Source organism: Syngnathoides biaculeatus, chromosome 9 (genome assembly GCF_019802595.1).
Source record: "Syngnathoides biaculeatus isolate LvHL_M chromosome 9, ASM1980259v1, whole genome shotgun sequence".
Lineage (NCBI taxonomy): Eukaryota > Metazoa > Chordata > Actinopteri > Syngnathiformes > Syngnathidae > Syngnathoides > Syngnathoides biaculeatus.
This window is the reverse complement of record NC_084648.1, coordinates 9,625,901-9,643,117: the sequence shown is the minus strand read 5'-3', so window position 1 is coordinate 9,643,117 and position 17,217 is coordinate 9,625,901. Positions and strand designations below refer to the sequence as shown.

Below are 17,217 nucleotides of genomic sequence, written 5' to 3'. Positions count from 1 at the left end.
ATGTCAACATCACTATTGTCATCATTCTTTGGGAAGTTCAGGTTTCGCACGACAACCGGAAATTGAGGTGTGTTTGGGGGGGGGGGGGGGGGGCTTGGTCGCCGTTGTCAACTTAGTAAGAACACACCTTGCTGGAGAATGCTTTTGTTGGGCACATCAAATTAAAACATTTTTCCTTTACCAACCCTCAGCACGGGTTCATTTTTGGAATCAGCTGAGCAGGAAATAAATTAGAGCGTGTGATTGGATGACGAACATCACTACGAGGAACTCGTTAGATCAGTGGTGTCAAACTGATTGTATTTCAGGGGCTACAAACAGCCTAATTTGATGTCAAGTGGGCCGAACTAGTAAAATCATTCCACGCTTCATGTAAGTGGGTGTTTTCCCTTTTGTTTGACTGCAACGTGATACAATGTACAAGCGGACGAGCTTGTCTGAACTATTCTCGTACAAGTAGAAATAGACAAATATGGGCTGATACCGAGGATAAGTAGTCAGAGAAGTCGATAACCAATATTTGGAGCTGATGTCCATTTGCTGTGAAAGGGAAAAATATTGTCAGCAAAACTTTTGTGTAAAATATAGCTTTACATATCATTTAAGATTTGCAACCTCTTAGTTTATTTTTTAGTCTCGGACGACAGACATCTCTGTGATAAAATTCTCAGAGCAGGGAATTCCGAAGGCAAAGGTGCGTATGAATGCTGAATATGGGCATAAATAAGAAATAATCGGCCCGGTTGAGAATGGGCTTATCCCAAGTAAAATAATAACATGAATAACAACCTCGAATCATTTCAGAACGAGATACAATTTGCTTAAAATCCTCACAACGCATACCCAAAGGGCCTTGACATTTTATTTTAACTTTCTAATTCTCCTGGGGGTCGGGGAAAAGCCTGTGGTGGGCCAGCATCAGCCCACGTGCTTTATGTCTGACACCTGCTCCTCCCACGGCGTTTTGACCGGGGAGCAGACCCAGCAATGCCAACTCTGTTCGCGTTCGTCAAATGTCACCTGCCTGGTTCATGACTTTGTTCTCAGCGCTCAGAGACGCTGCAGGCACGCACTCTTGACTGGGATCCAAGTTAATGGGGAGGAAATGACGGATAAGGATGTGAAAAGTGAAAAATACAAACAGGTTTGTCCACAGCAACACATATACATGATAGGCAAGTGACACCACCAGCAAGCCTACTCAGACACAAGCAACACTCAGACGTGGTGAGAACATACCTGCTTTATTTGCATTTCTATGATGGCCCTTATCCTTAGCGATATGTTTGTGTCTTTTGTAAATGCAACCCTATTATATTTATCCTAGTGTCATAGTCACACACATACAGTACAGTGTAATACTATGGTGTTGTTTAGTCATGCTATGTTGCATTTTTGTCACGACATATGAAGAGTTTGTTTTCTAAACGAGACATAGGCATTTTTTTCAGATTTACGAAAATCGCACCAAAATTATCCATTCGGAGCTGGATAATTTTGGCGCGAGTTTCGTAAATCTGAAAAAAATGCCTATGTCTCGTTTTGAAAACAAACTCTTCATATATATATTATATATGTTATCTTGTAGTTGTGGCTTTATCAATGCACACATATTGCTTTTTTACTCTTAAGTTTGTTTAATCTTGTCATGTGTAGTCAGCCTAATATTGGGATATTTATCAACACGCATGGTGGTGGTATAGATTCGTACAAACAGAATACATCATTTTGAGTTCATATATGTCATATAGTCACACACGGGATATTTTGCCATAACGTTGCCTGATTACCTTGCTATTTTTCTAAATTCAAGCGTACGTTATATGGCCAGGTTGGTTAAATCGCAAAATGTTGCTTAGTCATCCAGTTACATGTAGACATACCTATCACACTTACAGCATACACATTCCCATCTGCATGTTATATGCTCATAATGCAATACACTATGTTCAGTTTGTCGTTTAAACATGTCTTGTTGTTCAAATGTATAATATTTGTCTGTATGCATATGTGGCATTTATTAAGACACATACAATAACTAATGCTTATGTTATCTAATCATGTCATGCTATTTATTATCCTTATAGTTACAGCAACTAATTCATTCCTGTGTTGGGCATATACTTGTACACGTGCAATACTCTATCCTAATTTCGTTAAATCAGTCTGCTATCATATTTAACTGTATGGGTATGATGTATATTCACCCACACAATAACCCATACCCATCGCCTTTAAATCAGGTCATGTTTATCGACTGTACTGTACACACGTGTATGGCATATGAGTGTACTGTTAAACATAACAAAATGCTCCATGCTGTTGTTGTTTAATTGCGTCTTGTTGTTTAATCGTCCTGTTTGCCAGACACTGTACCCCTCCCACAACATGCACGATGAACCGCTTGGCAAGTTAGCGTTTGGCAGACGCAATGCAGCGTGAGCAATTAGGCTGGTGCCAGTGTTTGCAAGGGCAAAACTAACTCACATGTTTCTGTTCACTTTAAAGGGGAATTTCGGTGCCTGGCATGAACAATGTATCCAACCGGTCATGTAATATGTACTCTATTTTGACAATGTGATGTTAAATCCTCTCTCCTTTAATAGTGTTTTGAGAAGATTTTTTTCGACAATTACGAATTTTCGCGAGTCACATGACTTAGAGGTGACGTGTAATGTGCTGCACCAAAGGCTCGATTACATTGTGCCCAGGACTGATTTCTCGGATTTATCCTCATCTGATGAAGAAATAGCAGTATCGGTTGAGGGGAAGACGGAGGAATTCTTCCATACAGATTTGAACCTGTGGCTGTAAATAATGTTGAATATTCGGATGGTTCTTCGGGCGGAATGACGCAAGAGTCTGACCACTCGGAGCCGTACGCGGGGTACGTAAGTGCGTAAACAAAGGCCCCCAAATGCAGCCGTGGATGGTTCTTTGGATGGGAATGACGCGGACTCTAACGAGCGAGCCGAGCTTCAGCGGCCTCCACCACTGAAGCTCGGCTCGCAGCCTGCCGCCGGAGCTCGCTTGTCAGGCTGCGCGTCATTCCCGTCCGAAGAACCATCCGCGGCTGCCGGCCCGGAGCGCTGGGGGCGTTTGATTACGCACTTACGTCCCCCGCGTATGGCTCCGAGTGATCAGACTCTGGCGTCATTCCGCCCGAAGAACCATCCGAATATTCAACATTACAGCCACAGATATTGTACAGATATTTCTTCATCAGATGAGGATAAATCCGAGAAATCAGCGCTGGGCACAATGTAATCGAGCCTTTGGTGCGGCACCTTACACGTCACATGCACGCAAGTAAGTCATGTGGCTCGCAAAAATGGCAACGCCCCTGAAAATTCGGAATAGTCGATAAAAATCTTCTCAAAACACTATTAAATGAGAGAGGATTTAACATCACATTGTAAAAATAGAGTACATATTACATGACCTATTGGATACATTGTTCATGCCAAGCACTGGAAATCCCCTTTAATGACAGTCGGTGAAACTAGCATACGGTACATTGTTTGGGCAATTTAGAATTTCAGTTTATCTAATATGTCTCTTCGCATGTCCTGAGTCTGCGTGGTTTGTCTGGACAACAAAATATAAGACAAAAATACACCAGCCATTTCTTTGCCCAGGCTGGGCTGGAGGTTAGCCCGCTTTCCCGTATCCTCAAGTTCTTCAATTTACTGGTTGATCTAAAACTGGTTTGTTTGTTTTATTCCATCATTTTTTACAGGTCTCAAGTTCTGAGAGATTTATTTCATCCTCACAAAGCCAGTGAGATGAGGTTGGAGTGGACAATGCTGCTGCTGGTCTTGTGGGTTCTGGTCCCAAGTTTTTCCCAGGGCCGCATGATCACCAGATGTGAACTCAAAGAAAGACTTGATGATGCCATCTGGCTGCCTGAAGGCATTGAAAAGTTCAGAGAGACCATCATCTCAGTAGGTGAGAGGATTATTGAATACTGTCCATGGATTTTGCAAGATTATCTTTGTATATTCAACACAGAAAACTGAACGTTAGGTTCTAGACACAAACCTACGAATAATGTTGACTTCATGATTTGCAGTAATATGTGAAATAGAGAAGATGTCAAGTCTGAACTCCAACATGATCAAGACTACTTCTGTCATGCCAGTCGTCCTTGAACCAACAACAAATGCCACAAAACCCCCTGCACCTTTACCAACAACCAAGACAACAAGACCCCCTGAGGCTCCAACAACAACCAATACCACAATCCCACCAGACGCTCGAGAAACAACCAATACTACAATACCCCCCAAGCCTCTTGAAACAACTAATACCACAATACCCCCTGAGCCTCCAATCACAACCAACACCACATTCCCCCCTGAAGCTCTTCCAACAGCTAACACCACAAGATCCCCTGAGGCTCCAACAACAACCAATACCACAATCCCCCCCGACGCTCTAGAAACAACCAATACCCTGATACCCAGTGAGGCTCCTACAACAACCAACACAACAAGATCCCCTGAGGCTCCAACAACAACTAGTACCACAGTACCCCCTGAGGCTCCAACAACAACTAACACCACAATACCCCCCGAACCTCTTGAAACAAGACCCACTGAACCAACAACCAATACCACAATACCCCCCGAACCTCTTGAAACAAGACCCACTGAACCGACAACCAATACCACAATACCCCCCGAACCTCTTGAAACAACCAATGCCCTGATACCCAGTGATGCTCCAACAACAACCAACACAACAAGATCCCCTGAGGCTCCAATAGCAACAAGTACCACAATACCCCCGGAGGCTCCAACAACAACTAATGCCACAATACCCCCCGAACCTCTTGAAACAAGACCCACTGAACCAACAACCAATACCACAATACCCCCCGAACCTCTTGAAACAAGACCCACTGAACCAACAACCAATTCAACAATACCCCCCGAACCGCTTGAAACAAGACCCATTGAACCAACAACCAACACCACAATAGCCCCCGAACCTCTTGCAACAAGACCCACTGAACCAACAACCAATACCACAATACCCCCGGAACCTCTTGAAACAACCAATGCCCTTTTACCCAGTGATGCTCCAACAACAACAAACACAACAAGATCCCCTGAAGCTCCAACAACAACTAGTACCACAATACCCCCTGAGGCTCCAACAACAACTAATACCACAATACCCCCCGAACCTCTTGAAACAAGACTCACTGACACAAGTCCTGTAGAAGTCACAACCACCACTACCACAGGACCCCTTGAGTCTCTCATAACCACGACCACAAGACCAATTGAACCAACAAGCATCACAACAGCAGTCAGGCCTGTGTCTTTAAACGTCTCTTTCCAATTTCCTGACGCCGACGTGGTCCAGATAGCGCAGCAGGCTGAGATGGAGGCGCTGAAGAAGCACGTGGATGGCTTGTGGAAGACAGAAGAGGAGATGAGAGAAGCCAAGCGCCGGCGGCGGCGGCAGGCCTCAGAGTTCAGCGCGGCAAGCCCACCATCTACCCGCACTTATTATGGACTCTTCCAGCTTTCAGACTCGGATTTCTGTTTCTCAACTAATCCTTGGACGGACAACATCTGCATTACATCCTGCGCTGGTGAGTTATCAAGTCTACTTTACATTGACAGCATTTGCAAAGTCTCACATTTTCAGATTTTTTTCATGGAATCTATCCCCCTTATTCACCAAAAATTCAGTTCAGTGTTTTTGTGCTTGAACCAAACCTATAAATGTATTACTTAGCGGCTCAAATTTTTAAATACAATTAAGAGGCAGACTACACAAGTATTGGTAATTTAATGGACTAGAGCAGCCTGGCAGATCTGATAGTGGTTGGGCGGTGCCACTGTGGGAATGTTGACAGACGACTTAATTTGACTCCTCTCATTCCCTTTAAATGGTGACATTTCTGTACAGAAAAGGACAATGCATAATTGCACCGTGGGCGAGTAGAACATTGTCACTGTTCTCTAACCACTATGTGGCAACAACGTGAGCGGATATACAGCTGGGAATAACCGCTGGTGACTTACAGTAAATATTTCTGTGGCGCGCAATATTGAAAATTCACCAAAATCGCATTAGAGCTGAGGTCTCACCGGCACCAGCAGTTTGACACCGTCTGAGCAGGCTTAAGTTTAGATCGGCTTCCTTTCCGCCAGGCACATGTCCAAGGACACATCCTCCTTCCAGCTTGGTGCAGTCTGAGCTGCAAAATTATTAAAAGTTCTCATCGCGAAAATCAGAATTTATTAGCATTTGCGCACCACCACGTATGTGTTGTCGACAAAAACAGAGCCCTTTATTTTCAGTTGGGCACTTACTGTAGCTTACCTTGAGCAGCTAGCTGCTAGCACTTGATCAGCTGTTAGCATCCACCACAACCAATAGTCATCTGGACTGTTGTCCATGTCTGAAACCTTTCTTCTCCGGTGATAAGCACACAAGGAGGCGCACTTGACTGCCAGACCACAACTAGAATCTTCCATCATCACATCGCTGTTCGCTGTCAAGTCGGCCAATATTTGGCCAGTGGGGAACGCTAGCTAGACTTACGCTAACATTGCCACTTAGACAGAATCAGGCGTTTAGAGACCATCTTCAAGCGTCACAGAAGAGCACAAATATATACAGATTGGTGCTAAAAGGTGAGTTTTCCAGCGAGTAGATGTACCATAAATTACTGCAGGTTCTACATTAAATCTTACGATTAGGTGAGTTTGACGGGGAGGAATTAACTGCATATTATGCAGCCATTTTCCAAGCCGCTTATCCTCACAGGGCTCCCGACTGTGGGATTATGTTTATGTGTATTAAACGAGCTCTTCTTTTCCCATTCAAGCCTTCATGGATGACGACATCACGGATGATATTCAATGCTTTGTGAACAGCCAGTACTGGATGTAAGTGAACGTCACGTCAGCTTTTGTATTTATCTTTCTTTTATCTGTCTTACATAACCTCTATCTTGTGACATACAGTAGAAGAACACATCAATATGATGTACAGTATATAAGGACTAAAAATATTCCGCTTGTGACCAATTAAATATCCTGAGAATAAAGTTAACTGGATAAATGAAAACATTCACAGGACACCAGTGTCAGTAACAAGTGAAGAAAGTGTTCAGTCAAAGATCTGTTTTCGACTTCGCACACAAACATAGAAACAATCAAAAGCTAAAAATCTCTCTCAAAACGTCCGCATCAATTTACATGCAGGTGCCAAAAGCCTGGGAACAAAGAAGCATTTGCACATTAAAATTGCATCGAAAACTTGCTCAAAATAGGCACCAATTGTTCTTAATCCACACAAAAAGCACCGACGTCTGCACAAAAGAATGAAAACTCGTACAACACCCGAAAAGGTGAGGTGTGAACAGCAATTCTTGAGTCGCTCGACAGACGTGGCTAATCGAAAACAGCAAAGATAAGAAATTATACAGTATATGGAAATAGCGCTTCAAATATTCACAAAATACATTTAATTTCTTCGCAACACACACAAAACATTTTTAATTTACACCATAGTAAAAAAAAACAGATGGAAATAATTGATGATGGCACTTTTTCTCCCGCCATACTTCCATCTTCAAAATAGTTGCATAGGGAGCTAAGTTAGCTGTTAAAACCGAATATAAATAAGGCAATGGAATAGCGCTTGAAATAGACTCAAAATACTTTAAGTTTTCTTAATACACACAGAAATCACTCGTGTTTGTACAACAGCATGTCAACCTGAAACAAAAAATAAGGAAATATGAATGACGATTCTTGATTGGCCTTGGCAGGGATGACTAATCAATCCGAGAGAACTGATTCACATGAAGCAGGCATTGAAACTCAAGTACTCAAATTGAAGTACTTGTACTTTAAAATAATAGGAGTCACCCAGAAGTAAAAACTAGTCATTTAAATGATTACTTGACCAAGAGTTAGTACTGTAGTATTCAGTGGTTAAATGTGACTGGCGAGTAATTTCAGAATAACTTTTGAAAAACAGCATGAATGTTAAAAAAAAGATATAAGATAGAAAATCAAATCCATACATTGCTTAAAACAATATCATTTACAATTAAAAAATGGCTAATTATAAAATAAGAATGAAGGCAAATTCACACGAAATGGTCTTCAATTAACTTTCTTTTTTTTTTTACACTACTTGAAAAGGCTCATCAGGCAGAGTTTATGATATACGGTAATTACGTCAAGATAAAAACATAAATAGTTAATGTAACAGACTGAAAGTTGTGTTAATCCAGAACAAAAATACTCAAGTTATAGTGAAAAGCATGTAATTATTAAAAGTACTCTGACAAGCGCAATTTATGAAAAAATAAATCACGTATGTCAACTTTCCATCCATAACAAAATTTCAAAGCGTCATGTGTAATAACTATTGGGATATGGAAAGCATTCATTGTTTTTTTTTTTTACTGTAACTTGAACAATACTTGGACAAATGATCATCCTTGATTTCTGATTTCAAAACGACTTATCTATCAGTTTTGTTGGTATGCCTGTGTAATATGATTTTTTTTAGGAACAGTTATGAACTGTTTATCTAATACGGAACCCCTCCGGTGATCTGAAAGAAATAAAAACCACTTTGCGTTCACTCGTAACAAAATAGGGAATGCAAATAATTTTTCAAAGGATGTCACCTCAGGATTTAGGAGGTAATCCAGCCTGTGATTGGTGGATTGATTGAAGTGCTTTGTGCATATGGCATATTTGCCGTTGATCTGTTTTCTTCTTGTCCAACCGCCAGGAATCTCTTCCGGACGGCCAGCAAGGAATGTTACCAAACTACCAACTTCTTCGAAGAATGCCTGTGAAGCACCGATTGGCGATTTTAAAATCTTTATGATTTAAACATACATACTGAGGTTTACTGGATTTTTTTTAAAAATTCATTTAACCCCCCACACCCCCCCCCCACTTTCCTTCATAAAACATGCATAACAGATTCCTACAAATTAAATATTTTTGTTTCTCTTGATTTTTCTGGTGACGTCGTCAAGATGAGAAACATGCGGCTTGTGTTCCACTGTTTTTTTTTTTGTTTTTTTTTTTAATCAGGTCCTGTAAAACAAAATCCACTTTCAATGAGGTTGGAACATTCTGTTAAACGTAAATAAAAATAGAATATAATGATTTGGAAATCATTTTTCAACTGCATGAACTGCAAAGATGAGATATTTCCTGTTCAAACTGATGAACATTGTTGGGGTTTCGATCCCTCAGGCCTTCAAAAAAGGGCATAATTGTATCACGGACATTGCCACGAGGGCGCAGGAACACTCCAGAAAACCAGCATTAGTATGTAAACACAGTTCAGCTCAGTGGTACATCCATAAGTGAAATTTAAAACTCTACTATGCTTTTCAAAAGTCCTTTATCAACGCCACCCAGAAACGGCCCCCGGGTTCTCTGGGCCCGGGCTCATCTGAGAAAGTGTGCTGCGGTCTGACGTGTCCACAATTCAAAAACTGTTTTTGGAAATTGTGGACGCCGTGTCCACCGGGCCAAAGCGGAAAAGGACCATATGTATATAAAATATGTATTTTCTTTTTTTTAATGGGATTGATTGGTTGATTAATCATAATTGCATCCATTATTAAAAAAACGATAACAAATATATTATTTTTTTTCACCAGAAGTATTTGACTCATATTTGATCTCCAACTGCCACAAATTGATGACCACTTTGGTACTTTTTCAACTGGATTTCTTTATTGACTGTTGGGCAGCAGGGAGCAGTAGAACATCACAAACAAGCAGGCATCACACGCAGGAAGAAGAACTAGAAGCTCATGATCAAGTCATTACCGGTCACGTTTCCATCAGGAGATCCGGTCTAGTTGAAGATTTGGAGCCACAAATCCTGATGAGTGTGTAGGCGGTAGGCGGGGGTCTGCTATGTTAATATTGTGACGTCACGGCATGACATCATAGCATGTAGCTCAATTCATTTCAATGGGGAAAATGTGTTGGAGTAAACTGAGTTACGAACTTGGTCACGGAACAAGTTAAACTTGTAAGTCAAGGTATCGCTGTATTTGCAAGTGTTCTGTGGATTATTGCGAGGAACTGACTTAAAAGCAAAAGACGAGATGTGACCATGGAAATCACAAACAGGAGAGTCTTGTCACACGTAGCGACCGCTGGATCTGACCTCCGGGCACAGCTTGGCTTCCAGATCCTCGATCTTGATGGACTCGGCGTCCTTGGAGCTGCCGAGGCTGGCGGCCCTGCTGATCTTGGTGAGGGTCTCCTCGTAGGGGGGCGGCAGGTAGACCATGACAAAGACTCCATCTGAGCCCGTCGAGCTGGTGCTAGCGTGGCGCTCGGCGTTGCGGGTCAGCGATGACAGCAAGTCGGCGCTGCTCTCGGCGCCTTGCAGGTCCAGCGCAATCACGTTGGTTAGGCCCAGTTTGGAGCCGGAGGCAGAGCAGGAGCGGTAGACCAAGACCGCCATCAGGACCAGCAGGAGAACCGACACAGCTGGGAGGACCACGTACACTAGGAGCTCGAATTTCCTGTCCTCCCCCAGGTCGTTCCAGTTGAACCCCTGCAAGAATGAGAGTGCAAGTTAAGCAGTGAAATTTTTTTCCTACGGTTGGGCGAGTATTGATACCAGATATCGGCATCGGACCGATACCGGCCTTATTTCAGGGTATTGGGTACTTGTGAAGCCTGCTGATGCCGGCCACCAATTTTTAAGGCAAAAAAATTATGATAGAGGAAGTCCTCCTCACCTGTAGTTGGCGCTACCCTGTGGTTACTTGATTCACTACGTGCATCAGAAATAACGATCTTTGTACACAATTAGATGTCATTGTGTTCATTGAAATTTTATGATGTTAGTGGTATCGGTATCAGTGAGAACTCAAGAAAAAAGTGATATCAAACATCACGTTTTGACAATAATGCGTACAGGACAGTCAAAATTTTGCGGGTGGCGCCGTCAGTGCCGTACTACATTGTGCCACAACCCTTAAGTATTTGTTGTTCGATGTCACATAGAGCATATATGATATTGAGCATTGTTGTATGCTGCATTTGTATGCACTGCTGCTCCATCTTCGCTGAACGTTTGGAATTAGCGAAAAATCTACGCGTGTTAATTTATGTTAGCCCGTCTTTGTGGTTTTGCATTATATGCTAACATTGAGCCATCTTACATGGTTTGGTTGAAAAATTGTTGTATGTGTTGTGTTCAAGTACCAGTTGTTTGAAGGTTTATGATTATTGTAACAATGATGCTTGTTTCTATTAGTCTGTCTGTGGTCCTGCAGAATATGCTAGCATTAAGCTAGCAGGCATAGGTTATTTTATGATTTGGTGAAAAATTTCAGAGTTTAAATACACAATGTTTAATTCTCTTTGTTGTATGTGGTACTACTTTGCACGTGTTAGAGTAGCTGTTATTTGAAGCTTTATAATAGCCGTAGCGTCAATGCTAATTTCCATCAACCCCTCTAAGATATGGCGTTACGGAATTATGTGTTAGGGTTAAGCTAACTCACTTTTGTTCTCATATAGTTTGGTGGAGATATTGGGTGTTAAAAAATGACAATGTCTTAATTGGCAGCGTTAGTTTTACAGTTAAGCCCGACTAGGAGGGGCTGCTTAAACGCTCAATTTTGACTGACGCGGTCAGAGTGAGCGCAACTCATTTAAAGAGTGCGTCAGTGCTCTCACGGAGGGGAGCTGCGGCTTCAAATCCTCTCATTTCGAGCGATCAACTCGCAAAAGTCTGATCCGACAACAACATGTCTCAAATGCACGACGTGCCAAAGTCTTTTCGTCTATGTACAGTGTCTACGTTATCTTGGGATTTTCTGTGATGTGGTTAGTCTTTTATATCTATATATGTATATAGGTCAAAACATTTCCAATGTCTAAAAACTTTATGTTTAGTTTTGTAAGTTAAGTGGAATTCTTTTCAATTAAACTAGTTTGTTTGAATTAACAGCAAAAGTGCTTTGGTGGAGGTAATACAGTATATTATCACTGGTGCATGGAAATAGGATAGCAAGTGTATTTAGTTTAGTGCGGTGATGGCTAAAGTTTTCATTTTTGGGGTGCATGCAAGAAAAATTGAAGCATTTTTACATTTTTGTGTGGTATCTTCCAATAGTCAACTTTTTTCTATTTGTAAATTAAAAATATATGTTATATATAATAACTTGTAACAGTCAACATTTTATTCAATTATATATTTTTAATGTCTAATTCGGCGTTAAAAAAAAACTATCAAACTAACTCAACTATCTATTCAACAATAGATAATGTCTGAAAATTTTAACATTCACTGAGAAAAAATATTTAGGTGCTTTTTTGTAATATTCAACCATTCAAAAATATATTTGATATTGGTTTCTACATTTAAAAATGACTGTTTTAAAAATAATTTCACATGAAGAAAAATGTATATTGAATTCGAAAACAGCACATCTTGTAAGTCGTCATATTAAACTGATGTTTTTTTCCCATTCATTTCCTGAGCCGCTTATCCTCACTAGGGTGGAGGGTACGTTGGAGCCTTTTCCAGCACTTTGGGCACATAGAAACAAACAACCGTTCACACCAACAGGATAGTTATAATATTCAGGTAATCTTTTATGCATGTTTTTGGGATGTGGGAGGAAACCGCAGATCCTGGAGAAAACATTGTAATAGTCAATTATATTCTTTAAACTTTTTCCCAATGTGAAATTAAATTAAATTCCCAATTAATCCCCCCCAAAAAAAGGTGAATCTCATTGAATATGTAAGTGGCAATCACAAATACTGTATCTTAGGGAACACTGTAATTAAGGTCAGGTACAAACTACGAGTTATTTCCCAGCACGGGAAAGAAATAAAGGAAGGTTCCGGTGGGCCTCACCTGCTGCTCGTGCCCCGAGGGCGCCGGCGTGGCCCAATCGTAGGAGCCTCGCCCCGCCGGGCCGAAACGACGCCAGCTGCTCTCCAGGAGGCCGCGCATGCTGCCCAGATATGAAGATGTGTTTTGGGTCCCGCTCACGGTTGCAACTTTGAGGGGCAAAAAAAAAAAAAAAAGGGTTGGCGGTGGCGGTGGGAGGGTTAGTGTCATGGCTGTGGGAGGGGGCGGAGACTCACGTGTGCACACATGCATGCGACCCAACATCAGGATTCAGGCCAGTCGGGAGATTTACTGCTGCCCCACATCACTCTCTTTGCATGCGTCTGTGTGCATGTGTGCGTGTCTACATATAGTATATTTATGAATATGTAAAAAAGAAATGCAGCGTCATTTTTCCTCACGTGGAACACTTGAGGAATCGAATCGCAAAGCCATGGAAGATATTTGCGTTTGTGTCGTATTCACATCCAGACCAAACGCTCGCTCGCTATTCCAATACACGTTCAACTCTCACCTTCACTTCTTCACTCTCATGCTCACTTCAACACACTCTCACCCACTCGCTCGCCCTCACATCACATCTGTCCCACTCTGTCTTGCTCTCTTTGACACACTCTTTCATATACAGTGAAGAACAGAAGTATTTGAACACCCTGCTATGTTGCAGGTTCCTCCACTTAGAAATCATGGAGTGGTCTGAAATTTTCAACATACGTGCATGTCCACTGTGAGAGAGATAGTCTAAAAAGAAAAATTCTGAAATTTGTGTGATACAGCTGCAAATAAGTATTTGAACACCTGTCTATTAGCTAGAATTCTGACCCAATAGACCTGCTAGTCCGCCTTCAAAAGTACACCTCCACTCCTGAATCAGATGCACCTACATGAGGTTGTTAGCTGCATCAAGACACCTGTGCAACCCATACAATCAGTAAGACTCAAACTTGCAACATGGCCAAGACCAAAGAGCTGTCCAAAGACACCAGAGACAAAATTGTACAACTCCACACGGGTGGAAAGGGCTACGGAGAAATTGCCAAAAAGGTCCACTGTTGGAGCAATCGTTAGAAAATGGAAGAAGCTAAACATGGCGGTCAATCTCAATTGGAGTGGAGCCCCATGCAAGATATCACCTCGTGGGGTCTCAATGATCCTTAGAAAGTTGAGGAATCAGCCCAGGACTACACGACAGGTCTTGGTCAACGACCTGAAAAGAGCTGGGACCACCATTTCCAAGTAATACACTTAGACGCCATGGTTTGAAATCATGCATGGCACGGAGGGTTCCCCTGCTTAAACCAGCTAATGACCATTTGGATGATACAGAGGAGTCATGGGAGAAAGTCTTGTGGTCAGATGAGACCAAAATGGAACTCTTTGGTCATGATCCCACTAACCGTGTTTGGAGGAAGACGAATGATGAGTTCCATCTCAAGAACACCATCCCTACTGTGAAGCGTGGATGTGGTAGCTTCATGCTTTGGGGGTGATTTTCTGCACATGGGACAGGACGACTGCACTGTATTAAGGAGAGGATGTCCGCGGCAATGTATTGTGAGATTTTGGGGAACGTCTTTCCTTCCCTCAGTCAGAGCATTGAAGATGGGTCGTGGCTGGGTCTTTCATCATGACAATGACCCGAAGCACACAGCCAGGAAAACCAAGGAGTGGCCCCGGAAGAAGCGTATCAAGGTTCTGGCGTGGCCTAGCCATTCTCCAAACCAAATAGAAACTCCGTGTTTCTCAACGACATCTCCCCTCTTCACTGTGTTATACCCACGCTCCCTTTTGCACACTCTCCAATGCCCTCTCGCCTGGTATCGCAGCACCCTCCCATGATAATGCTCACTCATGAGGTTTGAATACCCCTCTAATAAGCTCTGTCTCACAATCACACTACCCGTCTCACTCTCAGTTACGCTCACACTGACACCCTCTATAATAAACTCTCGAAGTTGCTAGTTTTCCTCTCTAAACATGACTCACCTCGCGTTCTAATACACGCTCAATCACACCAATTGTCCCATCGACACCCTAACGCTCACGTTCAAACGATCTCGGGCCATTTGTCCCACCGTCACCTTCACCCTCTCACTCACATGCAGACTTCAACACGCTCTCTAATTCACACGGCCACGAGCACACTCTCACTTACACGCAGTCGGCTCCGCGGTGTCACACCAAAACAGCCCGTTGGCGTGCCACCGTCCTCCATTAATCCTGATTGAAATATTATGACACACACACACGACCTTGCTTATATAGCACATGAGCATGTGTACTGTAGGAATGATTACACGCAGATTTTTGTGTGGCAACAAAAAAAAAAATCATAAACAATCGTGACTTACATTTATATAGAACAGATTTGTTTAATAATAAATATGATAAAGCCAACTCAGCAGTGAACATGCAGGCTAAACTTTACCGAGTGGTGTTAAAAATCCTCTAGCATTATACACTGCAGGGTACTTGATGGAATCCAAACAGTATAAATAAACAGCTTAATTGCAATTTCTGTGATTGACTTTCAAATTGAAATTCTGTGAGGTATATCTTTACTTGTCATTGATCCAAATGATGTGAAAATGACCTACATACAGTAAAATACAGTACTGGAAGGAGGTCAGTCTTCCCTTTGATGAAAAACTTGATGAACTTTTCAAGATCAAAATGCCAGACTATCAGATCCTTTAATTCTTTCTGGCCTAAATCCTCCATGCAGACGCCTTCACTCACACCCCACAAACAAACACACACAATTACAGACGCACGAGCACACACACACACATACACTCCACACACAAATATGAACACGCACACACAAACATTAACACATTCGCACATAAACATCGTCAGATGTACATACGCGCCCACAAACACACGCACACACACAAACATAAACACCCAAACATGAACACACAAACATGAACACACACACACACACACGCACACACAAACATGAACACACACACACAATCACACATACAAAAAACATCCACACACGCAAGCGCTCATAATCTACACACAAATATGCACACACACACACATTCAAACAAGATGAACACATTCGCACATAAACATGGACACGCACACGCACGTGTAACAAACACCCACAAACACACTCTCACGCTCACACTCCACACACAAATATGCACACATGCACGCACACACAAATATGGACACATTCACGCACACACAAACATGAACACACACACACAATCACACATACAAAAAACATCCACACACATACACACACACACACGCAAACACTCATAATCTACACACAAATATATACACACACACATCCAACAAGATAAACACATTCGCACATAAACATGGACACGCACACGCACAAACATTCACACATACGAAAAACATCCACAAACACATGCACTCACAATTTACACACAAACATGCACAGGCACACACACAGCCAACAAGATAAACACATTTGCACATAAACATGGACACCTACACGGACCTACAAAAAACATCCACGCACCACACACACACACACACACCATACACTCCACACACAAATATGAACACGCACACACAAACATTAACACATTCGCACATAAACATCGTCAGATGTACATACGCGCCCACAAACACACGCACACACACAAACATAAACACCCAAACAGGAACACACAAACATGAACACGCACACGCACTCACGCATACAAAAAACATCCACACACACGCAAGCGCTCATAATCTACACACAAATATGCACACACACACACATTCAAACAAGATGAACACATTCGCACATAAACATGGACACGCACACGCACGTGTAACAAACACCCACAAACACACTCTCACGCTCACACTCCACACACAAATATGCACACATGCACGCACACACAAATATGGACACATTCACGCACACACAAACATGAACACACACACACAATCACACATACAAAAAACATCCACACACATACACACACACACACGCAAACACTCATAATCTACACACAAATATATACACACACACATCCAACAAGATAAACACATTCGCACATAAACATGGACACGCACACGCACAAACATTCACACATACGAAAAACATCCACAAACACATGCACTCACAATTTACACACAAACATGCACAGGCACACACACAGCCAACAAGATAAACACATTTGCACATAAACATGGACACCTACACGGACCTACAAAAAACATCCACGCACCACACACACACACACACACGCACACACACTTACACGCACGCACCTCACAGTCCACACACAAATATGGACACGCACACGAGCACGCACGCACGCACGCTCGAGCACGCAC

At 42.2% G+C, this 17,217-nt stretch overlaps 1 protein-coding gene across 2 annotated transcripts; it reads left to right on the top strand.

Moving 5' to 3' along the window:
• Positions 1–1,103: 1,103 nt before the first annotated feature.
• Positions 1,104–9,572, top strand: LOC133506201 (mucin-2-like). Of its 2 annotated transcripts, XM_061830104.1 has the most exons (6): positions 1,104–1,227; positions 3,575–3,650; positions 3,740–3,948; positions 4,073–5,605; positions 6,851–6,911; positions 8,779–9,572. In XM_061830104.1, exons 3-6 carry the CDS (start codon positions 3,786–3,788, stop codon positions 8,843–8,845), a joined length of 1,824 nt encoding a protein of 607 aa, XP_061686088.1. In that variant the 5' UTR covers positions 1,104–1,227; positions 3,575–3,650; positions 3,740–3,785; the 3' UTR covers positions 8,846–9,572. The 2 variants fall into 2 exon arrangements, with proteins under 2 accessions (XP_061686088.1, XP_061686089.1); XM_061830105.1 differs by lacking the exon at positions 3,575–3,650 and having other exon boundaries at positions 1,152–1,227.
• Positions 9,573–17,217: the final 7,645 nt, after the last annotated feature.